This window comes from Erithacus rubecula, assembly GCF_903797595.1.
Source record: "Erithacus rubecula genome assembly, chromosome: 3".
Classification (NCBI taxonomy): Eukaryota; Metazoa; Chordata; class Aves; order Passeriformes; family Muscicapidae; genus Erithacus; species Erithacus rubecula.
In genome coordinates, this window is record NC_136689.1 from 60,471,973 (window position 1) to 60,496,265 (window position 24,293).

Here is a 24,293-nt window from a genome sequence, read left to right on the forward strand (position 1 = left end):
AAGGTTGGCTGAAGCAGCCATTGAATATGAGATTTTGGGTTTATAGTAATAAGCTTTTATTCCCACCACCAAAAGCTCCTGTCCTAATAATTTGTAATACATGATAAAGTGGGAAAGAAACTTGGAACTCAAACATACATAGCTCTCAATCATTGCTAGTTGTGCCATAAGTTGGCCTGTAATATATGAAATTAACAAAGTGCAAATGACTGCCAAAAGCAAAATTTGATATCCTGATTAATCATCATCTTTATCATCAGAAGACTATGTCTTGCTTCTTGCAGCCTTCAAATCACAATTTAATAATTGGAAATACTTTAAAACTGTATATACCAGCATTTATGTAGAGGAAAATTATGAACAGTTACACTCTTACTATTAGTCCATATAACTTAGCTTTATGAAGCAGAACAGAAGATATATCTGAAAAACATCTAGTTACATAAACATCTTCACCTTGTAAATTAGAGATTAAATAAAGGGTTTCCAACAATATCATACCTACTCTAATAACAAAACATTACATATTTGAAAAGAAGAATTGCATTTATTCAGTAGGACCCTGGTGGTGTTCAAAGCCAGGTTGGATAAGGCATTGAGCAACCTGGTCTAGTGTGAGGTGTCCCTGCCCATGGCAGGAGCTTTGGGACTAGACCACTGTTAAGGTCCATTCCAACCCCTTAATATCCAATGATTTTTCTTAAGGTTTCCTATTGTTTATTTCCAAGGATGTAGCTTTAAGGAAATAAGTGCTGTAAGTCAAAAACGTTTGCTGTATCATTCTTAAATTAAGGGATTAATAAAAGAGAAGAGCCTATGCATGAGAATGGGGCAGGATAGAGTTATGTTCATTTCAGAAATCATTACACCTATGCAGCCAAGTTACAGAGAAGGTGTGGGGGAAGAAATCTAAAAGTGGATTTTATTTTTTTCATTAATACCAATATAGTGGAACAGTATTACAATAGGTATCCCAGTTACATCTCTCTTATTTCTGATGAAAAATATTTTCCTCCCTATCCCATGAAAAAGCTACTAGGTAGATGTCTAGCCCTTACTGAATTGCTTTCTCAAGTTGTTTTTAATACTTTCATAATAAAAGAAAAAAAAAAACAAACTTCAAGTCAAAGTGCAAGCCACCTTGTTGCAGCCCTTCATAAGAGTGTTAATATTTTCCCTCATTCATTTCCACTTATTTTTTAATAAACATTTGAATGAGCTATTAGGAACCTGCACCCCCCACTGTACAGTCATATCAGCAGATACTTCCTCTATTCAGCCCAAATGGATCTGGAAGTTTGTTTTCAAAATAATCATAGCAATATGGTACTTTTAAGCAGTCCTGTTTCTACAGAAGCAATGAGCAAATCTAAACTCTTAGCCTATTATCATAACAAGAATTTATCTGAATAAGTAGCAGAGATATTTCAAAGTTTTTAAAATAATGTAGAAGTTAATTTTTCAAGTTTTGATCAGCTACAATAACCTATGATTGCACTGTAAACTGTTCCAGCTCTCTTATTAAAGGAACAAACTTCATATCCCAAAGCCCACTTAGTGGATGCCAAGAACATGAAAAAATATTATAGAAAAGGTTATTGATTGCAAGTGGGAAAAGTGATATTTTAGTTCCTTCCTACATTAATCCTAGAATTTTTCTAGGCTATTCAGGCTTTTGGAAGCCAGTTTGAACTCTTATGAGCATAATCAACCTGAGAAAAACAGTTAGTGGAAAATTCCCATATCATTACTAACTGCCAGCATTTTTAATGCTGTATGTTGACTTAGTCTTATTTTAATCTGACCTTCTGAAATGAAGGTTCATAATAGCATGACTTGAGCCATACAGAAGAGGACTCTTATTAAAAGTTCTCTTAGTTAAGCTGTAGCCAGCAATTCCAATGTCATTCCTGCCAGTAATACCTTAGCTGGAAAAAAAGCCCCCAGCAATACATATCATCAGGGCTTAAAAATGTGATGGGGAGGAAGAAGAAGATGAAGATTTTATCTTCAGGTACCATATACTATTCAAGTACCACGTAGAAAAAAGGTAGCAATAGGAAACTTGAAGACAGTTTTACCCCACAGAAATCAATTAAAAATACATATATAAACACAAAATTTCAGTACTTAAAATGCTGCTATTTTGCTGGCTTCTCGAACCCCACTCAAGTAAGCTCCTGTAACTGTCTGAGGAAAGTGCCTATTTGTGGCCTGTATGAAAAAAACAAAACATAAAGGAAAAAAATGTCAATTGTTTCTAAAACTAATAGTACAGAATTTTAGTTTACAAGATTAATTTTGTTTTCTCAAGCATACACCTACATTTTTAAAAGCCATGGAAAACTCCTAAGAAAAAACACTGAAGGAAACACTCAAGATTTTTAGCAACTTCAAAATTTGCAAGCAAGTCAGCTATAAAAGCAGCAGTCTGTTCTACTATCTGCAGTTTAGTGGGGCAGGTTAAGTTCTGCCCCAGTACAGAATGTACCTATACCATCATGGTACATTTGTTATGTTACCCACAAGTGGAGTAACAGAAAGACAATTTGACTAAAAATTCATTTTACTCCTGACCTGAAATATTTGGCAGACTTCCCATGCCCAGTAATAATATGAATAGAGAGGGTTCTGTGTCAAGAATCATTAGCATATTTATGTAACAGAATATTTAGATACTACCTCTACATTAATGGTGCTGGGCAGCAAGAGATGATCTTCCATTAGAAACTGCTCCCAGTAACCATAATCAATGGTTACAAAGATACTTACCTCACCAGCAAAAAAAACTTTTCCTTGTATGTCTTCAGCTATCATGTCATAAGCTTCACCACTGCCCCCTGTTTTCACAAAACTGTAAGCCATCTGCAGCCAAGGGTCATTGCTCCATCGAGTAACAAAAAACTTCACTGGGTCAGGAACCTCCTGCATAACCAAAATAGAAGTTAAACACTGCAAAGAGAAGTTCACAATTGCACAGCTTTTTCTCAAACAGTTTCTAGTAATCTTTAGAGCATTTAGTATTGTTAAAGTACAGATTAGATCACATTCCGGAATTAAATTCCTATTTGTTTTTATTATAGTATTAACCACAAAGATAATTTCATTTGCTAGACTCTCCTGATGCTTAAAACATCACAGCTGCACTCTTCTGAATGCACCAGATCTGCATATTGTAATACACCTAGAAGTACATGAGAACAAACATCCCCCTCAAAATGCATACACACATGCTGTTGTAATCAGATATTATACTGATATTGTTCAACATCTTTTTATGTATAATGTAAGCAATTTTTGTCTTGGTTAGGCATAATGCTTGTTACATCTAGCTTGTTAAATCTCAAAATCCAATTTTCATTTTGGAGATAATTTTATTCCAATGGATAAATAAGATTATTTATCTAAGATCAGAAAATGAGCTGTCTTGAAAACTAGGGTCAGGGAGAAAATAAAAACCAGGAACTCACGGTCTGGCTGAGCCATGACAAGTAATACTGGCTATTCTTTTTCACATTGCAGCATGCAAATTCCACAGTTTTCTACCAAAAAGAACCTGAGTAACACCTGTATGAAGGCTTAGTCAACTACAGCTGTGTCTTACTCTGGAGGAGCTCATGACAAGTAAACAGAAGCAGCTCTGGTTGCCTCTTGAGCAACATCTGGTATCGACAAATAAATTCCATTCAGGCAGCACATGAGAAACTCTAGCTCAAGTGATCAAGACAAGAACCAGCCAAATATGACAAGCTGTATGGATGTCCCAGAAGTAGCTCTGGTACACCCCTGAAGCTATCTTGTCATTGAAAAATGTCACTGCATTGTCCTCAGGTGACTGAAATTCACAACTGCTGTGAACAGTGGAGACAGCCTTGAAAATCACTATTTTGGATCAGAGTGGCACTGAAACTAAAGACCCATTTGCTACATTTTCATAAGATCAAAATACAGGTATGTGAACTTCCACTGCATGTTGTTCTAGTAACAAAGCCATTACCAAACACGTTTCTAGGAATAGTTGAGTTTTCAGATACTGAGGTTCTTCCAAGATCATTAATCCTAACATTTGAACCATCAGGAAAACTTGAGATCATCCCTGAACACAATCATTTCTAGGGATCTAACTGCTCTAAGTAAATTAAATGAGGCATTATTGTCTCTAGAGTGGAATGCAAATAACATTGCTAAGTGATAGTGCTTTGCTTGCCCCAGATTTCTCTGATTTTCCTATTAATTTTTATCCTAATGATGATCTGGGGGAAGGAAAAAGGGTAGAAATTTTTATCAAGTGGGTTTTTATTTTACATTCAGGATGTAGGGCCCTTGCTAGATCATTTTGCCCATATCTCCATCCCAAGACAGCTGAGAAAGGGTTGTTAGTAGAAGAGAAATGGATTGGATTGGATTGGATTGGATTGGATTGGATTGGATTGGATTGGATTGGATTGGATTGGATTGGATTGGATTGGATTGGATGTGTTGTAATTTCAGTTGCCTTGGCATGGGGGAAGGCAGGAATCAATCAAATTCATCTAGCTTAAAGATCTTACCACATATTAGAAGTGGTGATGACCAGAAAAAAAGTGGCAGCTAAGAAGTATGTTTTGTGCAACCTGCCTAAAGTACTGCTTTAAATTAATCTTGCTTTTTAAAAGCATTTTAAAGGATGATAGTTCATTTCTCTTTTTCAGTTATATACTCCTGTCCTTCAGAAGATACTTCAATATACATTTTTCAAACAAGAGACCAAAAATTGTGAATTTTTAGTATACCTCAAAGAAAACCTATTCCCTGAAACTGACAAGAAAAGAAAAATAATTTTAAATGTCAAAGGTCTGCCTATACATAATTAAGTACTAAATTTGAAAGCTTTATTCTGGTGAAAAGTTAATTCATTTCTTAATAAAAAAGGCTTCTCTTACCTGCTCCTTAAACAGCTCTCGGAGTACAGTCATACACTGTTGCAGTACTTGTTGATCATCTAAATTCTTAATGGTTGTCACAGCATCTCCAGTGACCACTGACATTAAAATGCTTTCTTTGCCCTAAAAACAAGACCTTATTAAGTATTTCATGAACAGCAATTTTTAATTGATATTGCAAAGATATTTTCAGCTGCAAATCAACTGTTGTTCTAAAGAAAAGTGGATTTGATTCCTTGGAACAAAGGGTGTATATACTACAGTATTCATGCTCAGGTTACTACATCCTCTGATGTCTTGTATACAGATCAGTTGCAGTCAGCCCCTTTTACAACTTGCTGAATTCGCTGAAAACTTTCAATCTACCTACTTAAAGGCTGTACCCCCCCAAAAAAATTACATTGATAGTGTTATTCTTTGTGCATCCTCTTAAGCTTCAGTTTTGTGCCAAACTTTCACCTCAGCTGTACTCCATTTTCAAAAGGTGGTGACAGAAGAGTCTATTTAAATACCAGTGAGATATGTTTTAATTTAACCAATACTAGGTCCTTACCAGCAGATTTTGAACCAAGAAATGAAAGGTCACATCTACTGGTGTTTCTTTCCACTTCATGACATCTGCTATCATGCAGAAGTTTTAAAGGTGGAGAGTAGGGAAGAGCACACAGGTTCTCAGTGCCTTTAAAGAACTCTGACTCTTGTTTATACAAGGCAATAATTCTTCTGTTGCTAACTTTGATAACTAGTACAAAATAACTATCAAGCAAACTAAGCATTGTATGGAGAGTCTCTGGACAGCACCAGCACACTGAACCTCTTGTAGCATGAGCTTAAGAGTACTGGAGAGAACTAATTTAAGCAAAGTTGTATACAAGCACAGATCAGGCAGTAACAGAGCACAAACATCACAGGATGGTTTCCTTTTGGAGTAAGACATCAGGTTATGAAACGGCCTTTTTATTGCTACAAAGTAGTAAGCAGCAGTTGTTGTAGAAGCATGAAAAGGTATAATATAAATGTGTAATGTGTCTGCTTGGAACTGGCATGGAAGAGAAATGTGATGTTAATCCACTGGTTTGAATTTGATTTGAAATTCATGAGACTGACCCTACAGGTCTCAAGTTCATGCCAAATTTGATGTTTGTATTTTCTTCTATCATTGCAAATAGTTCTTGAGACTACTGCAAGCCAGTAAGCATTAGTAAGGCAGCATGAGCTTTTTAACAGGACTTTTAGGTGATTTAATAAGAGAACATAAGTTCTAAGATGGAAGTAACTAGTAGCCTTTTTCCCACATTAGTAGGTTTATAGTAAGGTATTATATCCTTGTTTTCAGTAGAGATTTAGAATGTATATCAGTCTGTATCCAAACAAAAGAAAACATTCCCATTAATTACAACAAAATATTGATGAGCTTTATTATTGATAAATAAGACTGCATCCACTGCTTTTAATAGTTGCAGATGAGGGAGGAGGAAGAGAAGAAAAATATTGTTGTTCAGTAATTGCTGCACCTAGATTTCAAACTGAATTTAAGAAGGGCCAAGAGAAAATACAGTTGGCATATATCATACCTCTGGATCCATGTCATAGAAGACACTGAAGAGCCCACGTTGGCTAGAATTGGGTGGAACATGACCAAAAAAATCAGCTCCTTGAATTTTACTGTCCCAAAATCTATATGGAAACTGCAAGGCAATCTAGAAAGATATAAAAAAATGGAATTTAAACATTTCATACCACAAAGCTCATAACAGGATATAGTATATGTGTTTCTAATACATTTTTGTTTCTACTCATTTAGACATAGCTTTTCCTATGAGTCAGTCTCAACAGAGAATACATGAACCAGTCCTCAAAGGGGGATGGGCAAAGAAAAAAAAAAGTCATAAATTGCAAATGCACTGAATATCAAATCCACAGTGGAAGTAATTGTGTAAAATGCTCAAGGAATTCAGCAATTTTTTTTAAACCTAATTTTAACTTAAATGAGTGGCATCCTGTATTTGGAGTTTCTTAATCTTGTCCTTAAATTTCAACATTATTATAATCCTGTTTCTGGCATTACTTTGTTAGTGTTTTGTTCTAAGCACACATCTTACTGGGGAACTTTTCAGGAGAGGCTGTGTTCTTGTATTGGGAAAGGGTAGGAGATTTTACACTGGTCAAACACACAACTTTCAGTATTCTTCACAAATACTTTATGAATTTACTAGGTTAAAACAGCCTGAAATAAACACATTATTGGAATTCTGAAAGATCCAAGACCATCATGAATCAAAATTAGGCAAAAAATGTCTAAGCATGAAATTCTTCTGTGAGCAGTTTCTTTAAAAATGCCATTAATCTGTGAAATCTAAGAAACAGAAATACATGTGATCCCCAATAACAATTTGCTCTCCTGGGCTACTGTATGCAAGTAAAACATAAATGTATGTTTATGCATGATAAATCCTGATAAATACACTGCAAAAGCAACAGGAACAAAACAGCCAATGTTTATATGAAAAGAAAATTCAAGATAATATGAAATCACTTACTTTCTCAATGACTCCAGCTCCCAAGCTATTAATGGCTTTAATTTTTTTTTCTGACAGTGGAGGATTAAACTGAATGGCATTTTTCTGAAGAAGAGCCAGTGGTACAGTCACTAATACCTGAAAGAAATAACTACAATCACAATAGTACCAAAACCTGAATTCAGCACTTGAGCCTCACTGCATCCTCCTAACTATCTTGGATTATGCTAGTAGGATGCAGCATAACACACCAGACATTTCTAGATTAGTGTCTGCTTTTAGTTCCCAATAATGGGAAACACATGCCTTACATTCAGGTGAAAACACATCCCACCATTTACTGATTTTAACTCATAGCCTGTTGAACTGCTTGTATCACAGTGGCTAACCATGCTACCAATACTTCAGTAAATGATAGTCAATGGTTCTCAGATTAACAAAACTTTCTATTTGAAATGAGTGACAGATAGTGGTAGTCAGATTCCTGCTCTTTAAAATACACTCAGTAACACTGTTGATGTCAGTCCAATCTTTATCAAGTTTATGTATAATTTTAAAAATTACTGAAAGCTAAATTACTCAGCATGAAGAAGGTGGGGATACAGGGAATAAGAGAGACTGAGAAATAGGGGTTGTCAAATCCTGGAAATTTTTACAAGATACACATGCTAAGTGGGGTAAAGCTGAGCAGGGAACAGAACTAGATAACATAAATATAACTTCAAAGACCAGATAAAAATCTATTTGCTTCACATTTTTAGTACTACCCTTTATAGTCCTTAGTTTTTCAAATCAGCTCAAACTCAAGCATGCTCATCAAAAATTAGGCTCTAGGACACCCACATAGAGGCCACTAAAATACATGAATATTCATCTTTAAATGGGGAGAAAATGGACTAAATAGTCTTGCAAGAGAAAGAAGAGGAAAAAAGGACATGTACTGTGCATTCTCAAAAATTCTTAGTAGTGAAGTATACTCAGTACCTTTTGTGTTGTCCACACTGTTCCATCTGCAGTAGTGACCTGCACTTCTTCACCAGAATAATCAATACTCTGAACCTGTTGAAAAACACATTGAGAGACTGCACTACAAAATGTACTTAAGCAATGCAAATTCTAGCAAGAATAACTAAAATAGCACTGGTCAGCAATCTAAAAAATGAGTAAGACAAACTTCCAGAGAAATCCTGAAAGACAAAAATTAGCCTCCATGAAGCTGAAAAAGAAAAGTCATCAAGATTCTAACATGTAAGATCATCATATCATAATATTTAAGTACTGATAGTCCTCAGGGAGAATTTCAGAAATGCTGAAATTGTCCTCTTCAGTTTTTTTAAAGACAAATTGAAACAGTCACAGGCACAGATTTGCCTGGTTCCAAATACAAATATGTGATTGGGTTTTTCAAAGCAATCCAAGACAGGCACTGCATCAACGTTTTCCAGACTCACTGGGAAATTCAGCCGGATGTCCAGCCCTTCTGCCAACTTATCAATCACAGTTGAATATCCCACAGTTAGAAGAGTGTGATCTCCAGCAAACTGGGCAAAAAATTCATTGTGGTCCCATGAGCGTGCAGATACCTGTGGACAGAACACAATTGGCTGTTTCTATTGCTGAGGGGACATGGGTAGTGTGAAAAGTTCTACAGCTCAGAAGAAGCCACCCTAGCCACTTTGCAACTGGAAAAAAAAAATAAGTGTGTCACTAGAATTCATGGCAATGCTGACAAAATCAAAATGTTTATTTACCTAATGCTAGTACATAACATATTAATTGCTGGATTAAGAAAAGTCATAACATAGGTTGGTCAATAGCAGGGAATTTATAGCTCTGCTTAGTAGAGAAAACAAGGAAAATAGTACAAAAATCCAGGTGAATTGCAATGTATTTATTTCAGTTGTCTGTATCTAGCAAAGTAAGCAGATTTTACATCCTTAGGACTTCATATAAAAATGGAAATATCTTATTTCCCAAAATGAAGGGAAAAAAAAGACACAAGAAAAACCCAGCTCCATGGAAGTTTTCTGTCACTTTGGAGGCTGTTCCATGACACCTTTCAATGACCTAGCCCTGCAACCTTATGTTAATAAAACTTTGGTATTTACACTAAGCAGTTGCCACTTAGGAGTAAAAATTTTGAAGCAATTCTCAAACTACTATTCAGATGCCAGTTCCTATCATTGCAGATGCATAAAATCAATCATATTTTGATTTTAAAATTGAAGGTAAGGTAGATTTTTATATCTTTCTTAATTCCCCTGGGCACTCATGGAATATGAAAACTTGACCTAAAATATCTTCCAGTGATTGTTCTTGTATAGCATTGTCTTGCAGGTTTTTGTTATGTTCTTGCATGCTTCTCAGTTCAGATTTGTGCTTCTGCACATATCAGTCAGCTGTCCCACTGCTGTAGTACAATTGACACTAAAAGTCTTCAAATGTAGCAACAGGACTCAGTAGCACTGCCAACAATATGATACTTTTGTGTTTCCTGGAGCTGCAGGGTTAAAACTGAGGAGGGCAGCCAAGTATCAGGTGGCCAAGAGAGAACCTAGGAGTGGTGAACTGGGGCTCACCTCCAGGGAGTTGGAACACCTCAGCAGTCAAATGTGTTTATTCTCAAGAGATGTAGCAGGGCAGAGAAATACCTGTTTCTAAACAGAACTGAGAAGCAGAAGTCACACCCAACATCTGAGGAGGAGTAACTCTCCTGTGAATTATATCACCCAGCATCTCAGCAAAATGCCCAGCTCCCATCTAACCATCTCCTCTCAACTTCTACTTAAACAGCATCTTGCTGGAAGCAAGGTAGGAACTCCCATCAGATTAAATACAGCAGTGTTGGAGTCAGTGTTTCAGTGCTTTCAAACAACAGGTTATGGGTCTAGGAATAGTTGGGATAGCTTGATTCTTCCTCTAGGGCCATAGAAGGGATCAGGTGATTTCACAGTATTAGTTCCAACTCTGTCTTCTGTGAAGCTCAGTCACTTCAGAACACAGCTGTCAAAACTCACCTGAGAGAGATTGCTGCCACAGGCATATTCCAAATTACTGAGATGGAACTGTAGGACTTTTTCTTCCAGCTCACTGAACTGGATACCAGACTCCTGAACAAAGGCTTTATAGATCTCTTGTATTTTTTCTGTGAAAGAACACATTAAAAATAAGAATATATGACAGTTTGTCAGAAGTGCTACTGCATGTCAACATGCTGTTCCCTGGATCACAAGATTTTCATGCTTATTGCTGATTTGAACCAAGATGTTTTTCTTCTCATAGAAAAAAAACACAAAAAAACCCAACAAACCAAGTGATAGAGTACAACTTCATTGTTTACTCACAGGTTTCTGAGTGAGACAGGAGAGAAATTAATTGTTTAGCTATCATTTATTAATTATTTAGTTATACAGTTGAACATTTCACATTAAAAAATACTTTAAGATAATGGAAGATCCTTGCAAATAAATCCTGATTAATTTTTACAACATCAAAGAACTGAGAAATTTGATCTAGGGTTCACTGAAAAACATAGGACTTGTTAATTTTGTCTCACAGAATCCATGCTGAAGAGATATGGGAGGCAGACATTTCTGAGCAAGTTTATTTTTTGCTGCTGAGTTTACAAGCTGTACATGTGGTGGGAGGTGTTACCAATGGAGATGGGACTATTCTTACCAGCAGAAGGCTTTGATCAGGCTCTTTTTTTAGGCAGTTTAGTCAAAAAGTGTAAGAGCTAAGTCTAGCTATGGCCTGCTTCAGCCAGAAGCAAGTCTTTTGAACTGCTACTGACATTAGTTATACTGAAAAGCTACCTCATGAAAACAGGTATAATAAAAAGATACAGTATCAGAAATATCTATTGGATTTAAGATCAGATGGATATCCATAAATTTTAAAGTCTGATGTAAGAGCCAATTTAATATAGAACTTTAAGAACACAACCAGCATCCTCATTATGCAATACATTCCTCACTTACCACCAAGAGGAACATCTTGATGTTGGGTTTTATCTTTTCTCCACTCAGAGACGACATCTAGGATGGCATTGAAATGAAAGTCCATACGTTTATCAATAGTGGGATCTGTTATCCTTCCACCTTCCTGGATCAAGTCACATTTCTCCCCTAGTTTGTGCATTTTAATGCCAAGCTTAAGAAAAAGACATTTTATTGCTTTTTTAAGTATGGAAAAACTACAGCACCCAGCCTGCTCAAAGTTACTTAACATAAGGTGAATGCCTCAGATTTAAGTGATACCATAAAAATAAAAAAAAAAAAATCAACAACTTTACTCAGAGTAACCCTTATTCTCTTCAAAATGAAATACCAAAAATCCTTCTAACTGTTATTTGTCCACAAAAATGTGGGTTTTTTTCCCACTTTTCCATATTTTCCTTTATTGAGAATTCACAGAAACCTCCACTGCAACTTTCCTGTCAGGCAAGGGCTAGTACAGAAATTTAGAGTCTGATAATCAAACCAGTCTCCTTTACTTCTACCTCAGTTTATTTTTTAAGTCACAATAAAAATCAGTTGCTTTCTGCAGCTTTCTGGTGTCTGAGGCCCAAATAGTTCCCTGAATTCTGGAACTGACAGGATATTGCTTGCCAGTTACCACCAATGTTATTAACAACCAAGCAAAGGAGGAAATATTTGGAATTAAACCTTGCTTTGCTTGTCCAGCCTGCATGGAAAACACAACAGAGCTAAATTCAAATAAAGATGCTTTTGTGTTCTACCGAGTCAATCCAGAGAAAATAGCACAAATATAATGCTAATTTATTCCTAGGGCCTTGTTATTTAGGGGATGCTCCAAGGTTTTCCACATGTCTTCACATCTCTCTAGGCTGTTGGTCACTACTGCAGATCTTAAGATACAGTTGTACTTTCAATGAAAAATTACATTAAATGACCACAAAGGAATGAGTATCTGAAGTGTATCCAGAAGCCATTGTTCCCCATTTCATAAAAAAAACATGATTTTTTAAAAAAACTAGAATTACTTCATGACACTATAGGGCACTAAACAATTAAAACAGCATGGGCTGAATTTGCACATTCTACATGGAGAAATTCAGTTTCCTACCTCCAAAAAACCTCAACCAAACCACCAATTCATAAGAAATTTTAAAGAAATTGAACTGAGCACGTTTGCATCAGTAGCAATTTAGCTGTTAGACATATTAATTTTAATTCGTGCAGAATTTAACTAGAAACATCGAGAGGCAGCCAAGGCAAATCCATCACAGAAACAGTAGCCTCCCACAGTAAAGCCTTTCTCAGGCCTAAGGAAGGCTGCTAGGGACTTCTTATGTTACTGTCTCTAGAAAAGAAGCAAAAAGATGGTTTCTTCTGCTTCTGAAGCTGGAGCCACCTTGTTTTTCTTTACATGATGTGCCTGAAACCATTCTACAGCCCTTCTCTGTTCCCAGCTGTTATCAAAGATATATTAACAACATGGAGTTTACTTACAATGCAGAACAGGATTTTAATCATGTCACAAGAAAAGGACTCCCACCCTTACCCAGCCATCTGAGCCTGGCTTTAACAAGTTTTTCACTAGTGATAATCATGACCACTGCAGGAACCCACTTGCTCACACATTAGTGCCATTGGGTTGTTGACACATCCATTGACGATTTGTGCACCTCTTCCAACAGTGACTCCTGTGAATGTTTTATCATCCCACACTCGGCCACCAATTCTGTCCTTAGCTTCCAAGACAATGACCTGTGGCAAAATGCAGCTTAGTAAATTGCAAGATTTAATTCTGTTAAACATCTGTTCAACTCCAGAGCAAAGGAGAAAAAAAAACACAAAAAAAATCCCCGGAGCAATCCAGCAATGTTAACTTTCTTAACGCTTTTGCTCATTTCTGGACTATTTGTAGTTAATTTATGCATTTTAATCACCTTAGAAAGGTTACACTTTGGGATATACATATACAAATACTTTAGAAACAACCCTAACAAAAATAAGCCTTCTTTTTAAAGAAGCTCAAGAAAGGAAGAAGGAAATCTCAAAATTGCAGTTTAAAGCATGCTACAGACTTAAACACAATGATCTGGGTGCAGTGTCTATACAAAATATATGCTGCATGCTGTTTAATTTTAGATACAAATAAATACTGGTTTTAAACAGCAAGTTTGCTCAGTAAAACCCCAGATTTCACAAATTAATTAAGATGCCCTATACATACACGTTTGCAACAAGAATGCAGGATTTTTATTTTTGATGCACAACACTTCTCAAAGTAGAGGAAGTCTGATTTTTTTAAGTAATGTACACTAAAGCTTCTTACCTTAATTCCAAAGTTGTGCAGTTGTCGGGCTGCTGCTAATCCTGCTGCACCAGCCCCAACAATAATAACAGATTTCTAAAAAATATTAAAGTATTTAAATAAAAATAGTTAGGAATAAAAATTTCAATTTCATTCTCATTTGCTAAAGGTAAAAATGTTTGTAGGTTTCAGAAGTCTAGGCTCTCTGGTCATCTAATGTAATCTGTGATGACTTTTAAAGATGGAAGGCCATTTAATATAGAAAAAACATCAGTGGTAGCTTTGAAAATAGTTAAAGTTTTTATGGACTTCAAAAAGAAGATGCCTCAGTTTCTTCTAACAGAAAGAGCTGAAGTTATCAGTAACAAGAGTAGGAATCTAATTGAATTTATCACACAAGAGATATACTTACCTTGTAAGGATTTGAATCATAGATTGAGTTGACCAGCAAACACTATTTTATAAATGAAAAACATCTACAAATACACTTTACAAACATTACTTACAATTTCTAGGAGATATTCCACAGAATACATTAATTTGATAAATTTTGGGTGCTAACAACTTGCTAGTCATAAACATGTTCCATTTTAATTACAGTTCTTGCAAACCAACATGGAATAGCAGTTTCCTCGCCTATGGAAGCAGAGGTGTATTATAGGAGACCCAGAATCTGTTTATTTTTCACACAGTTCCCATCCATTTGAACAGCACATGGGAAGCACAAATCCATGGGAATGAATTCCATAGATTTTAGGGGGAAAAAGAAGTGTTTTTTTGGAAGGAGTCTAATTTATGTTTTTTCCATACCCATTGAAGGCATAAGAGAACAATGTTAAATGCTTTCCACATATTAGGTTTTAGATGTAATTTTACCTATCATTCCGTCCATTTATGTAAATGAGCCAAAACTTCAGAACCAAAAAAATTATTCCATGCACCATGTAGTTTTATAGCTCTAATAATGTAGGAACTATTACAGCAACTTACATTGTGGTATTCCTTAGGAAGAAGGTACTGGTCAGGAGTGACTGACAAAATCCCTGTATTAATTAACCCTTTCCTTGTCATAAAATACAAGATCCTCTCCATTTCCTGTACACAGCGGATCCGCACGAGCCCCCGAACAATTATATGATGGATACATTTTTGAGGGGTGAGAGCCTCCTGCCAAGGAGAAAGGAAGAATAGAGATTGTTGATTTTCTAATATTCCATTTATTCATATGTTTACATCATATTTAAACTGTAAACTAAATGGTAAAAAGTCATGACTCAGGCTTCTGAGAGCATTTTAGAAGAATTTTTTGTGGAAATTTCTTGTTAGTGAGCTTTAGTGAGTAAGGTAACAATTTATTAAGCAAGATTAGCATGAAATAAAACCAAATGAGTCTACAGGAGACTTTTGATCATTCCATGGTGTGTTGCAGTAGCAGAGGAATGCAGAAAATGGTATTGAAATGGATTCCTGTTTACAAAATGAAATCTACATGGTAGCAATGTTCACAGTAGCATTCCAGTAAAATCTATTCCAAAATGGCATTCTGAGGGAACCTTTCACATAAATGCAGACATCCATATCAGAAAGCTTTGGTATGTGGAACTTCAGCATTTCTATCGAAGGCAGTGCCCTAGGCTTAGCCTAAATAAAAAGGCAATCACTTCCCTGTCCAACAGGTTAAAAGAATGAAAAATCATAAAGCACAACAAAACACTGTTTAGACGTGTGCAAGCATCCCTTTAAAAAGTTAATAGCTGGGCAATCACTGTAGAGTTTTAATAATTTAAAAACTTTTGATTTTTACTGGAGAAGACAGAGAAGAGAAGAGAAGAGAAGAGAAGAGAAGAGAAGAGAAGAGAAGAGAAGAGAAGAGAAGAGAAGAGAAGAGAAGAGAAGAGAAGAGAAGAGAAGAGAAGAGAAGAGAAGAGAAGAGAAGAGAAGAGAAGAGAAGAGAAGAGAAGAGAAGAGAAGAGAAGAGAAGAGAAGAGAAGAGAGAAGAGAAGAGAAGAGAAGAGAAGAGAAGAGAAGAGAAGAGAAGAGAAGAGAAGAGAAGAGAAGAGAAGAGAAGAGAAGAGAAGAGAAGAGAAAAGAGAAGAGCTCTCAGTCCCAACAGGCCCCTAAATCCCAGCCAATCTTAGAATGGATTTTAAAATGAGAGAAATTTTTCTGGTGGATAAGGAGACATCCAAGAAGTGAGTCCTCATCCCAAAAAGCTGCTATTATTTTTAAACAAATTCACTATCAGCATTCATACCTTGCAGTTTGTGTACCACAAGGCCAAAATCAAGTTTCTCAAGGCCAGGTACATGGTAGGGTCTCGTGAATATTCTGGGAACTCATAGAGCTCATCCAATTCCATGACATCTGGCCTCACACAAAGTGCTTTCCCACATTCATTGGGCTGGTAAAAAGGCTGGAAATACTTGTTCATGCCTGCAACTGAATAAAGACACACCAGGAATTAGTCATGCTCCATCATATCTTCATTGTGTCCTCCCTCTAAAACAATCCACTGGCCTCACACTGATAACAAGTAAGGAAGCTTTCCAGCCTCTAGGTACCTCCAGAATGATTCCATCTACATGACTCTCCTCTCTCCTGCTCTCTAAGCTATGCATAAATAATTGTCCTGCTGCCTCATGGGTATGCCTTGGACCTATCAGAGCTAAAGTTTTGTCAAAGAAATGTTTCATGGTGCTCCAATGCCATGAGGAGTCCAACAAGAGCATGATCTAAACTCAAGTCTGAGGACTAGCATCACTGTACAGACTCAGGCAGTACTCTGAACTCCTTCTTCAACTCCAATACTCCCCAGAGGGGTAATAATTAATCATCTTCCATGTTCAGTATTGGTAGGTCTATGTAATGAAATTTTCTGTTAAGCAGATATAAGATCTGTTGAACATATGAACAGATTTATTTTCAGGACCTAAAGAGAGCAAAGCCTGCTAAGACAACACAGAAGTTGAAATTTCCTCAAAGCACTTTCTTGGAGTATGACAATCCTGAATTACTTTTCTGTATACCTGACCTATTCTGCCAATCTGCACTCCCATGCTTTCACTAGCAAAAAAAAAAAACCCCACAAAAACCCAAAAACAACAACAACCTAAACAGAATTTGAGTGCCTTAAGAAATCAAATTCTTTTCTTCAAAGCCACAAAGATCCACAATATCAAAACTAGCAGAATCCTGGGGGTTTTTGATAAATCTTCATTTCCTTACAAATGCAAACAGTCTTTAAGTACCCACATGGTAATTTCCTGTTTCTATACACAAATGACAGTGGCACATAGAAGCCTCTGCAGTCTGTGCTTACTCCCTAAAGAAAAGCCACAAGAAATGTAATTACCTTTATTTTACAAACAAACAGCATCAAACGACAGAGACAGTCACACAGCGACTGTATTAGTGCTGAGAACAGAACCAGTGTTCTGAATCAGGGCAATTAATGTGCCTTATAAACTCAGTTATAAGACAAAATGTATCACACCTATTTAAGCAACAGAGCCCTGCAGATGGCCCTTACCAGTGACATTAGGCACGCTCTTTAGGTGCTCTAACTTCACAAGGTTGGATTCACCAGGCGACCGATTAGTGCTGGTACAGGACGGACTCATGCCCACGCAGTCTGGATAATATGCAGCTAGAAAGGGAGCTGCCACACTGTCTTTCAGCAAAGGAGGGAGTATGAGCATGGAGTACCACCAATGGTCTGAAACTTCAGCCACTCTCTGGCCAAGCGGAGAAGTGAAGGAAACAGAGGAGAAGAGAACACATCAGTACTTTAAAATGCTGGAAAATGAACCAATTTCCCCCCTCCCTCCAAAACTGAGACCAAAAAGCACTAGAAGTACCAAATCTCAGAACTGCAAGTCATAAAGACATTTTCTCTCACTCTTTCCCCTTCCTCAGCCTAACACAGAAAACCTGTAGTATTGATCTCTTCTCAGACATGGAGCTGAAGCTTCACAAACTCCACACCACGTGGAAAGCAAACAAATGAGACATGCCATAACAACACATTTATGCCTTATCAGGCCCTTTATAAAATATTTACAGTCACTTATGCATCCAGAAATCTGAACTTAGAACTAAGTCCACACTAACTGATCACTTTAGGTTCTGCTATCCCCTCAGAGACCTTCTAGAACCCTAAGAAAAGCTATTGATTCACCCTTAATTTACAAGTCAGACGCATTAGGGGAAAAAAGTCACAAAGCCTCCACAAGAGCTTGAATGTGTTCCCTGTGATAGAAGTACCTCAGGTACACTTGTGAATGTGGCTTATTGAACATAAGTCTACAGGAAATCAGAAATGCAGGGTGACATGATCACAAACCCCTTGAAACACCAACATACATGTATGTACATATTGTGTTATGAGGGAGAGAGAAAACATGCTTAGGTGTTTTCTTGCAGTCTTCAAAAAAGTGAGACTAGCTTGACTAAAGATAGAAATCACCTGAAATACAAGGAAATTTTAGGATGGGGACTTTTATTTGAAAGCTGGCAACTGAATACTATTTTTCCTGAGCAAAAATGAGAATTAGGAGTAAACTTTGAGTCCCAGGCCATCACAAACCACTTGAGAGCTCCTTAGTATGGTAAGGGAAAAGAGGAAAAAGATGAGAAAATAAAAGGCCCTAGTCTGTTGTAAATAGTGTCTGACCTTTTCCTGAGCAAAATGCCTAAATAGTAACATAACTGACCAAAGAACCAAAATAAAAAAGGAAATAAATATGCCATACTTTAAGATTGCTTTCATATTCTAGGACAAATGAGGAAGAACAGCCACTACTCACCAAGTCCTCAGGCATGGAACACTGGTCTGAGCCCTCAGTCTGAAAGAAAAGTGAATGATATGAGAGCTATTCTTAAGCTGTACGAAAAAAATTAAGTATAAAGCAAAATCTTTTCCTATGGCATAATTCTCTAAATTTAAAAAAATAAAAAAAAGTGGTTAGTTTTAGCCTTCTGTAGAAGACATAATTGTTAAAAAAAAAAAAAAGTAAAGAAATGTGTAGGTTAAAACCACAACACACCATAAAGCAAAAGCAGTCTAAAAATGTTTCTCATTTGTTAAGTTAGTTTCTACTGATCAGACATTAAAATATACATTCTACTCCATTAAATGGAATGGAACACTGAAACAAACAAATTAAAAAAAAAAATACAGAATTTTACAGAAAAATTCTGGAAATATCCCCGTTTTTCCAGAGCAAGTCTTCAAGTCTAGACTATATAGAGAGTTTCTTCTTTATTTTAAGAGTATCTTTATCACAGAGTTTCAAAATGAAATGCTGACCCTTCAGGTTTTCATATGGTCACCATTTTCATGTTTTAAGTGCCATATAGTTTCTATGGCACTTTAAGGTCTCTTTCAAATTTCAGGAGTTATCTTCATGCTAAAGCTGAAACTTTCATATAAAGCTCCATGACAGACTTGATAACAATTAGGAAAATCTCACTGAGCTTTTCAAATGCCTTCCTCAATAATGAAGAATGGCCAAACAAAACTGAAATGAGCATTTTGGCGTATGTCTATTTTGTACATGCTGATAATAATCCCCTAGCTGAAGGATTTTACAATTGCCTGTGCAGACAAAGATATTTTAGATACTTCTTTCTTGACCTTTCCTGCCAAAAAACAAAATGTCCAAGCAGCATGTAAACCTGTCACTGTGCAGTTCTCCCGGCCATCAGACTATCATTTTGATATTAGAGACACTGGGCAGCAAGCAAGAAGAAATTAATTTCTGGAAACAAGAAATACCAACTTGTTAAGTTTCAATATGAGCAAAACTGTTGTATGTTACCTTGGTGGAATTGTTCAGTTTCATACCACATCTGTAGGTTTTTGCTATTTGTGGTGTCAGCTGGATTTCCTTTGTCAGTTGACGCCATTTACCACATTCTGGCTTTGTGCACTGCACCTACAAGTCAAAAAACAAACATGTTTTTACTTGTTGCTTGTGATTACAGATAAGATTAATGCAACTTAAATAACCAATTAGAAAGATGCCAGACATGAGAAAGCTGTAAAATGTCATTGTTAGATATGTTCTCATGTAATCATCAGGTCATAAGTAGTGTTTCATCTACAGAAATCTTGTACTCATCTCCTGCAAAACTGGATTTCTGCACAGAACCTAAGGACAAAATTAATTCAATTCAATTAATTCAATTCCCCCTTACTATGGTCTGCGGTGGACTTTGCAAGCATTGCTTGCAAGCATTCTTCCTCACTTAAGGAAAAAACAAAAAACCACTACCACCAAACTTCCTTCCATTCCCATCTTTCTTCTGCTTTCTTCGCCAGGGAAATACTAAATCTGATTTCAAAGTCTTTCACACTCAAACTTTCCCTGCCAAATCTTATTCTACCTGAAAGTCCCAGCTGCTGCTTCACTGAAAAGTAACTGAATATTGGTCTTGGCAGGGTGTGGAGAAAGTCTCCAACAGTGGAGGAGCTGATCAGAATTTTTATCTTAAGCTTTTCCACAATCCTCTTAATACTAAAAAAAACCCCACAAAAACTCAGCTGACCTGCTGCTCAAACAGCAGTATATCAGAAATACATCACAACATCACATTCCTATTAAATAAATCACCTTTCAACTTACCCAGTAAGGAAGCTGTTGATCAGCCATAAAGGCTTTTGGACTGGGCTCACTTTTACCATTGCTTGTCCAAATCCTTTTCCAGGAAGTGTATTTCTCATAACCATCTTTATGGCTAAGAAGAAAGAAAAACAGCAAGCAGTTAGAAAATTGAATACCTAGTTTGCTTCAAGCAATAGCAGTTGCTCTAAAATTAAACATTTTATATAAGGACAGAGAAGTAAGTCTGCAGAGAGCACTGCATTTCTGCTGTTAAAAGGAGAGAACCATGGTTCTTTCAATAGCAATAAATTGCATCCTGGTCATTACATCCAGTGGCTTATGAGCACAATTCCTGGTATCTAAGGCCTGGACTGAGTGATGGGTACTGCTGAGCACATAAGCACATGAGTCTTGGTCGAGCTGGATGTAACTCCCACTCAAATGGGAAGGAGCTTGGAGCTGAAAGCACTCTGCCAGCCTGACAAGAGTCTTCATGGTCACTGAACCACAAGAGTTAGACTGATTTCTAACTGCTTTTTATTGTACTGCTTTGGAGAGGCAAGGTCTCCCAAATGCACAGTGTAAAGTGAACTTATAAAGAAATACACATTCACTCATAATTGTTCTTATAATTTAAAATTATCTGACATTTTTAAAAAGACAAAAGCTTCAAAATAATTGCACACACAAACCAGCCTGCCTAAACTAACCAGTTCTGTTCACATTGCCCTTTTTAAGTTAACTAGTCCATACAACACCTGCAGTTTTATCAATGTCTAAGCCTCACTCTGACCAAAGCAAGCACAGAGGACCAATCTTTGTATTATGTTTATGTGTATGATGCTTCAACAGCTGTAACAGCTGCCAAACTTCACAATCTTCATTGGTAAGTCTACCTTCGGTAGTAGTGGTCAAAACATTCATTGCAGAAGTGTTCCCCACAGGACAGATGATACCATCTGGACGTGTACCCATTTTTTGCACATCTGTAATGCAGGAAACATAGAAATGGTTTTATAGCACATTTAGAAAAAAATAAGTTTTTCTATTCACACATTCTAGAATGTGAACAAAACATTCAGAACAAGCCAGGGCTTTATGATACATTCATGAAGGCTGACTTACACATGGCACTACAGCCATACAAATAACAATAGGGTCATTTCAATTGTCTCAAACACTTCCAGTTCCCAAACTAAGCAACACCAGATGCAAGGGAGGCAAAGTGTACACAATGTGCAGTTTTATAGTTGGCCTGGCTTCCAGCAGCCTCCCTCTAACAATGGTCAACTGAGCCTGTCTTTAGTACCCTTGAAGCAGCATTCCCTGAACATGAAACAGTGAGTATGTACTGTGACACACCAAGCATTTTGGAAACGTGTAAGATGACAAAGCTCCTCTCCATAGGAAATTAGAGTTCCTTTATGTTGTTGCATTTTGTTCCACATTAGAGTTGGGGGGGATCATTTAAATTAGTATTTTTCTTGTACATGTGATCAATTGATTCATAAGTCATTACAATGTTCAGTCCCCAGAACAACTGACAAAACTATAAAGGCAAATCTGAACACAAAACAGATGTTGCCTGTTTTTTTCTCATGAGCAACTTGTGATTTTAACCCAGTGAGACAAAACCCTAAGGAAGCAGTTACGGATTCTGGGCATTTGTTCTTTACTACTCTCAAAAAGAAATATCCATTACAAAGATTACGTTCATCAGACAAAGCAATCGCTCTTTACTTAGAATGCTCTCATTAAACTCAATGAAATTATTCAAGATAAATGTTCAAGGTAAAAAGCAGTGACCTAAGCAACTAACTTAAATAACCATAGCATGAGCTCATCTCAAATAGATAAAGTTGGAAGCACATACTTGGGAGGGTGGGAAAGGTGAAAATCGAAATATTAAAATAACAATTCAAGAAGATGAGTAAGCAGTACGCATTGTTTCCTAAATAAAAACTGTGATATCACCAGTGTTGATCTCACAGGTGCTCATTTCCCAGACAAGGCTCTCAGGCAACTGCCAAAACACTTGGCTTCCCTATGACAACATCCAGAATACATTGACTTCCTGCCACCAAAGAACAATCCATGGATATAACTAAATGAAGCACATAATCAGCCTTATTTATTTTTCAGTGCTATAAAGAAGGAAAGTTTGTCTCAATTGTCAGGGAGGGAGGAGTACTACATAACTACAGTGTGCCTACTTCATAATGAGGTCTAACATGTTTCCTATTATAGGTGTCCATTGCCAGTATCATGCATTCAAAAACACCAGGGTCAGAATGCAAAAGCACTTGTGAAAGTGCAGAGAAAGTGTACGAGAACCAAGAGTTCAGATAAGTATGACTGTCTCTTCTAAGACCTAAAATTTCAAGGCTAGAATCTCACCTCAGACTGCAAAGCATTCCAGTGAAAGAGTGGTAAAGACTTTCTACAGTAAATGACGGTTCCGTTTTCCATTTTAAAAGCAAGTTTAGCTTTCTCAGATTACATTAATATGCTTTCACTTTCACAGAGGTAAGGCCTGTTCCAGAGGACACCATTAATAATATAAATAAGCATATCCCAAAGATACTCTGTATCTGAATTAGCAACTTGCACACGAGAAAGTTACAACAGGAATAACTTGTGACATTTTCCTATCATCTTAAGACTCCTATTCTCAGTATCTTTCAATTCTCCCTCTACGTTTAGATATGAAGGAATTTTTCAGAATATAGTTAGAAACCTAAGCTTCAGCTGCAGATTTAGAAAGTCCATGAAAAACACAAAGAAAAAGTAACAAACCTTTCTGCTGCACTGGCAAAGCAAACGGGACATGTTGCAGTGCATCCAGCTTTTTCACACTTTCTGTATTTCTTCTCTGATGCTTCATCGTCATCATCTGCTGCTTCAGCTGCTTTCTTCTTCACCTAATAAAGAATAGCTGGAATCTGACCATAAATGACACAAATGCATCTTCTACAAAGCAGCATTCATACAGTTTTGCAGCTTGTGAGTGACATCCTGCAGTTAAAACTATCCTAATGAAAATCTTTGTAGGCATTGTGAAATAGCTGCAGCATGAAACAGCTGTCAAATTAGGTCAGACTTCTCTACTAAAAAAACCCAAACAAAAACCCACCAAAAAAAAACACCTCAAACCCACAGTAAGACTGCAAATATCATTTGTATCTAAAAACGTCTTGCTTTGATCTAACTGATGAAACTGAAGAAATGATAAGCAAAGTTTACAGTTTAAATAGTATTTTAAGCTCCATCATGTGTTAATGAGTCAAGCCTCATGCATTCATTTTATTTCTCCTTCAGAAAATCTCCCTTTTTATAATACTTATTGACATGTGGTAAGCCTATCTGTGCCTCAAAATATTGGGGTAGGCTTAAGGCATTTTTGTGGATACAAAATTGCATACCAGATGTCTCTTCTGGGCCTCAAAGGTACTTTGTATTATGTTGTTCTAGGCCTCTGTCTGGATGGGCAGACAGCTTTGTCTGACTGTACAGAAATCAGTGATTTTATTTTTAACAGATTAAGTACTTACAGGTTATCTAGAATATATTTTCTGAATATTGTTTGCAAAATGAGACACTTGACCTGCTTATTCACAGAATTAACTCATTCTCCTTCTCTGTGGATAAGAACTCTAAAGACATAACCACAAGGAAGCCCACTTTCTTTACAAATGTCAACAGAAAATAAAAAACAGCAAAGTACAAACCCATGTGTTTTTAAATTATTATAAATACCTGTCTTCCAGAGCTCCTCACAGGAAGGCTGTCTGGAGACTGATCTGAAGAACATGCCTTTTTCTTCGTTCGTAACCTTCCCGTTGACATTGTCTTGTCAGACCTGAAAAAAGGTAGGCAATAGTTAATTCATTCAAGTTGCTTGACTTTGCAGAGCTAATCACAGCCACTCACAATACTACTTTTCACAGAGTTTCCTAGGTAAGAAT

At 36.7% G+C, this 24,293-nt stretch overlaps 1 protein-coding gene across 2 annotated transcripts in view; it reads right to left on the reverse strand.

The window, feature by feature from the left end:
* Nucleotides 1-24,293, reverse strand: part of KDM1B (lysine demethylase 1B) — a 26,802-nt gene continuing 2,509 nt past the window's right edge. For both annotated transcript variants that reach the window (XM_079302369.1, XM_079302370.1), the window contains exons 2-21: nucleotides 24,085-24,187; nucleotides 23,125-23,249; nucleotides 21,225-21,314; nucleotides 20,350-20,461; nucleotides 19,543-19,659; nucleotides 18,529-18,567; nucleotides 17,253-17,457; nucleotides 15,978-16,162; nucleotides 14,714-14,890; nucleotides 13,745-13,819; nucleotides 13,036-13,173; nucleotides 11,422-11,593; nucleotides 10,459-10,586; nucleotides 8,893-9,024; nucleotides 8,426-8,500; nucleotides 7,463-7,579; nucleotides 6,497-6,622; nucleotides 4,923-5,045; nucleotides 2,773-2,925; nucleotides 1-2,214 (exon numbers count right to left, since the gene is read on the reverse strand). In XM_079302369.1, the coding sequence (XP_079158495.1) occupies nucleotides 2,131-2,214; nucleotides 2,773-2,925; nucleotides 4,923-5,045; nucleotides 6,497-6,622; nucleotides 7,463-7,579; nucleotides 8,426-8,500; nucleotides 8,893-9,024; nucleotides 10,459-10,586; nucleotides 11,422-11,593; nucleotides 13,036-13,173; nucleotides 13,745-13,819; nucleotides 14,714-14,890; nucleotides 15,978-16,162; nucleotides 17,253-17,457; nucleotides 18,529-18,567; nucleotides 19,543-19,659; nucleotides 20,350-20,461; nucleotides 21,225-21,314; nucleotides 23,125-23,249; nucleotides 24,085-24,174 (2,463 nt within the window). In that variant the 5' untranslated portion in view covers nucleotides 24,175-24,187 and the 3' untranslated portion in view covers nucleotides 1-2,130. The remainder of the gene's footprint in view (nucleotides 2,215-2,772; nucleotides 2,926-4,922; nucleotides 5,046-6,496; nucleotides 6,623-7,462; nucleotides 7,580-8,425; nucleotides 8,501-8,892; nucleotides 9,025-10,458; nucleotides 10,587-11,421; nucleotides 11,594-13,035; nucleotides 13,174-13,744; nucleotides 13,820-14,713; nucleotides 14,891-15,977; nucleotides 16,163-17,252; nucleotides 17,458-18,528; nucleotides 18,568-19,542; nucleotides 19,660-20,349; nucleotides 20,462-21,224; nucleotides 21,315-23,124; nucleotides 23,250-24,084; nucleotides 24,188-24,293) is intronic.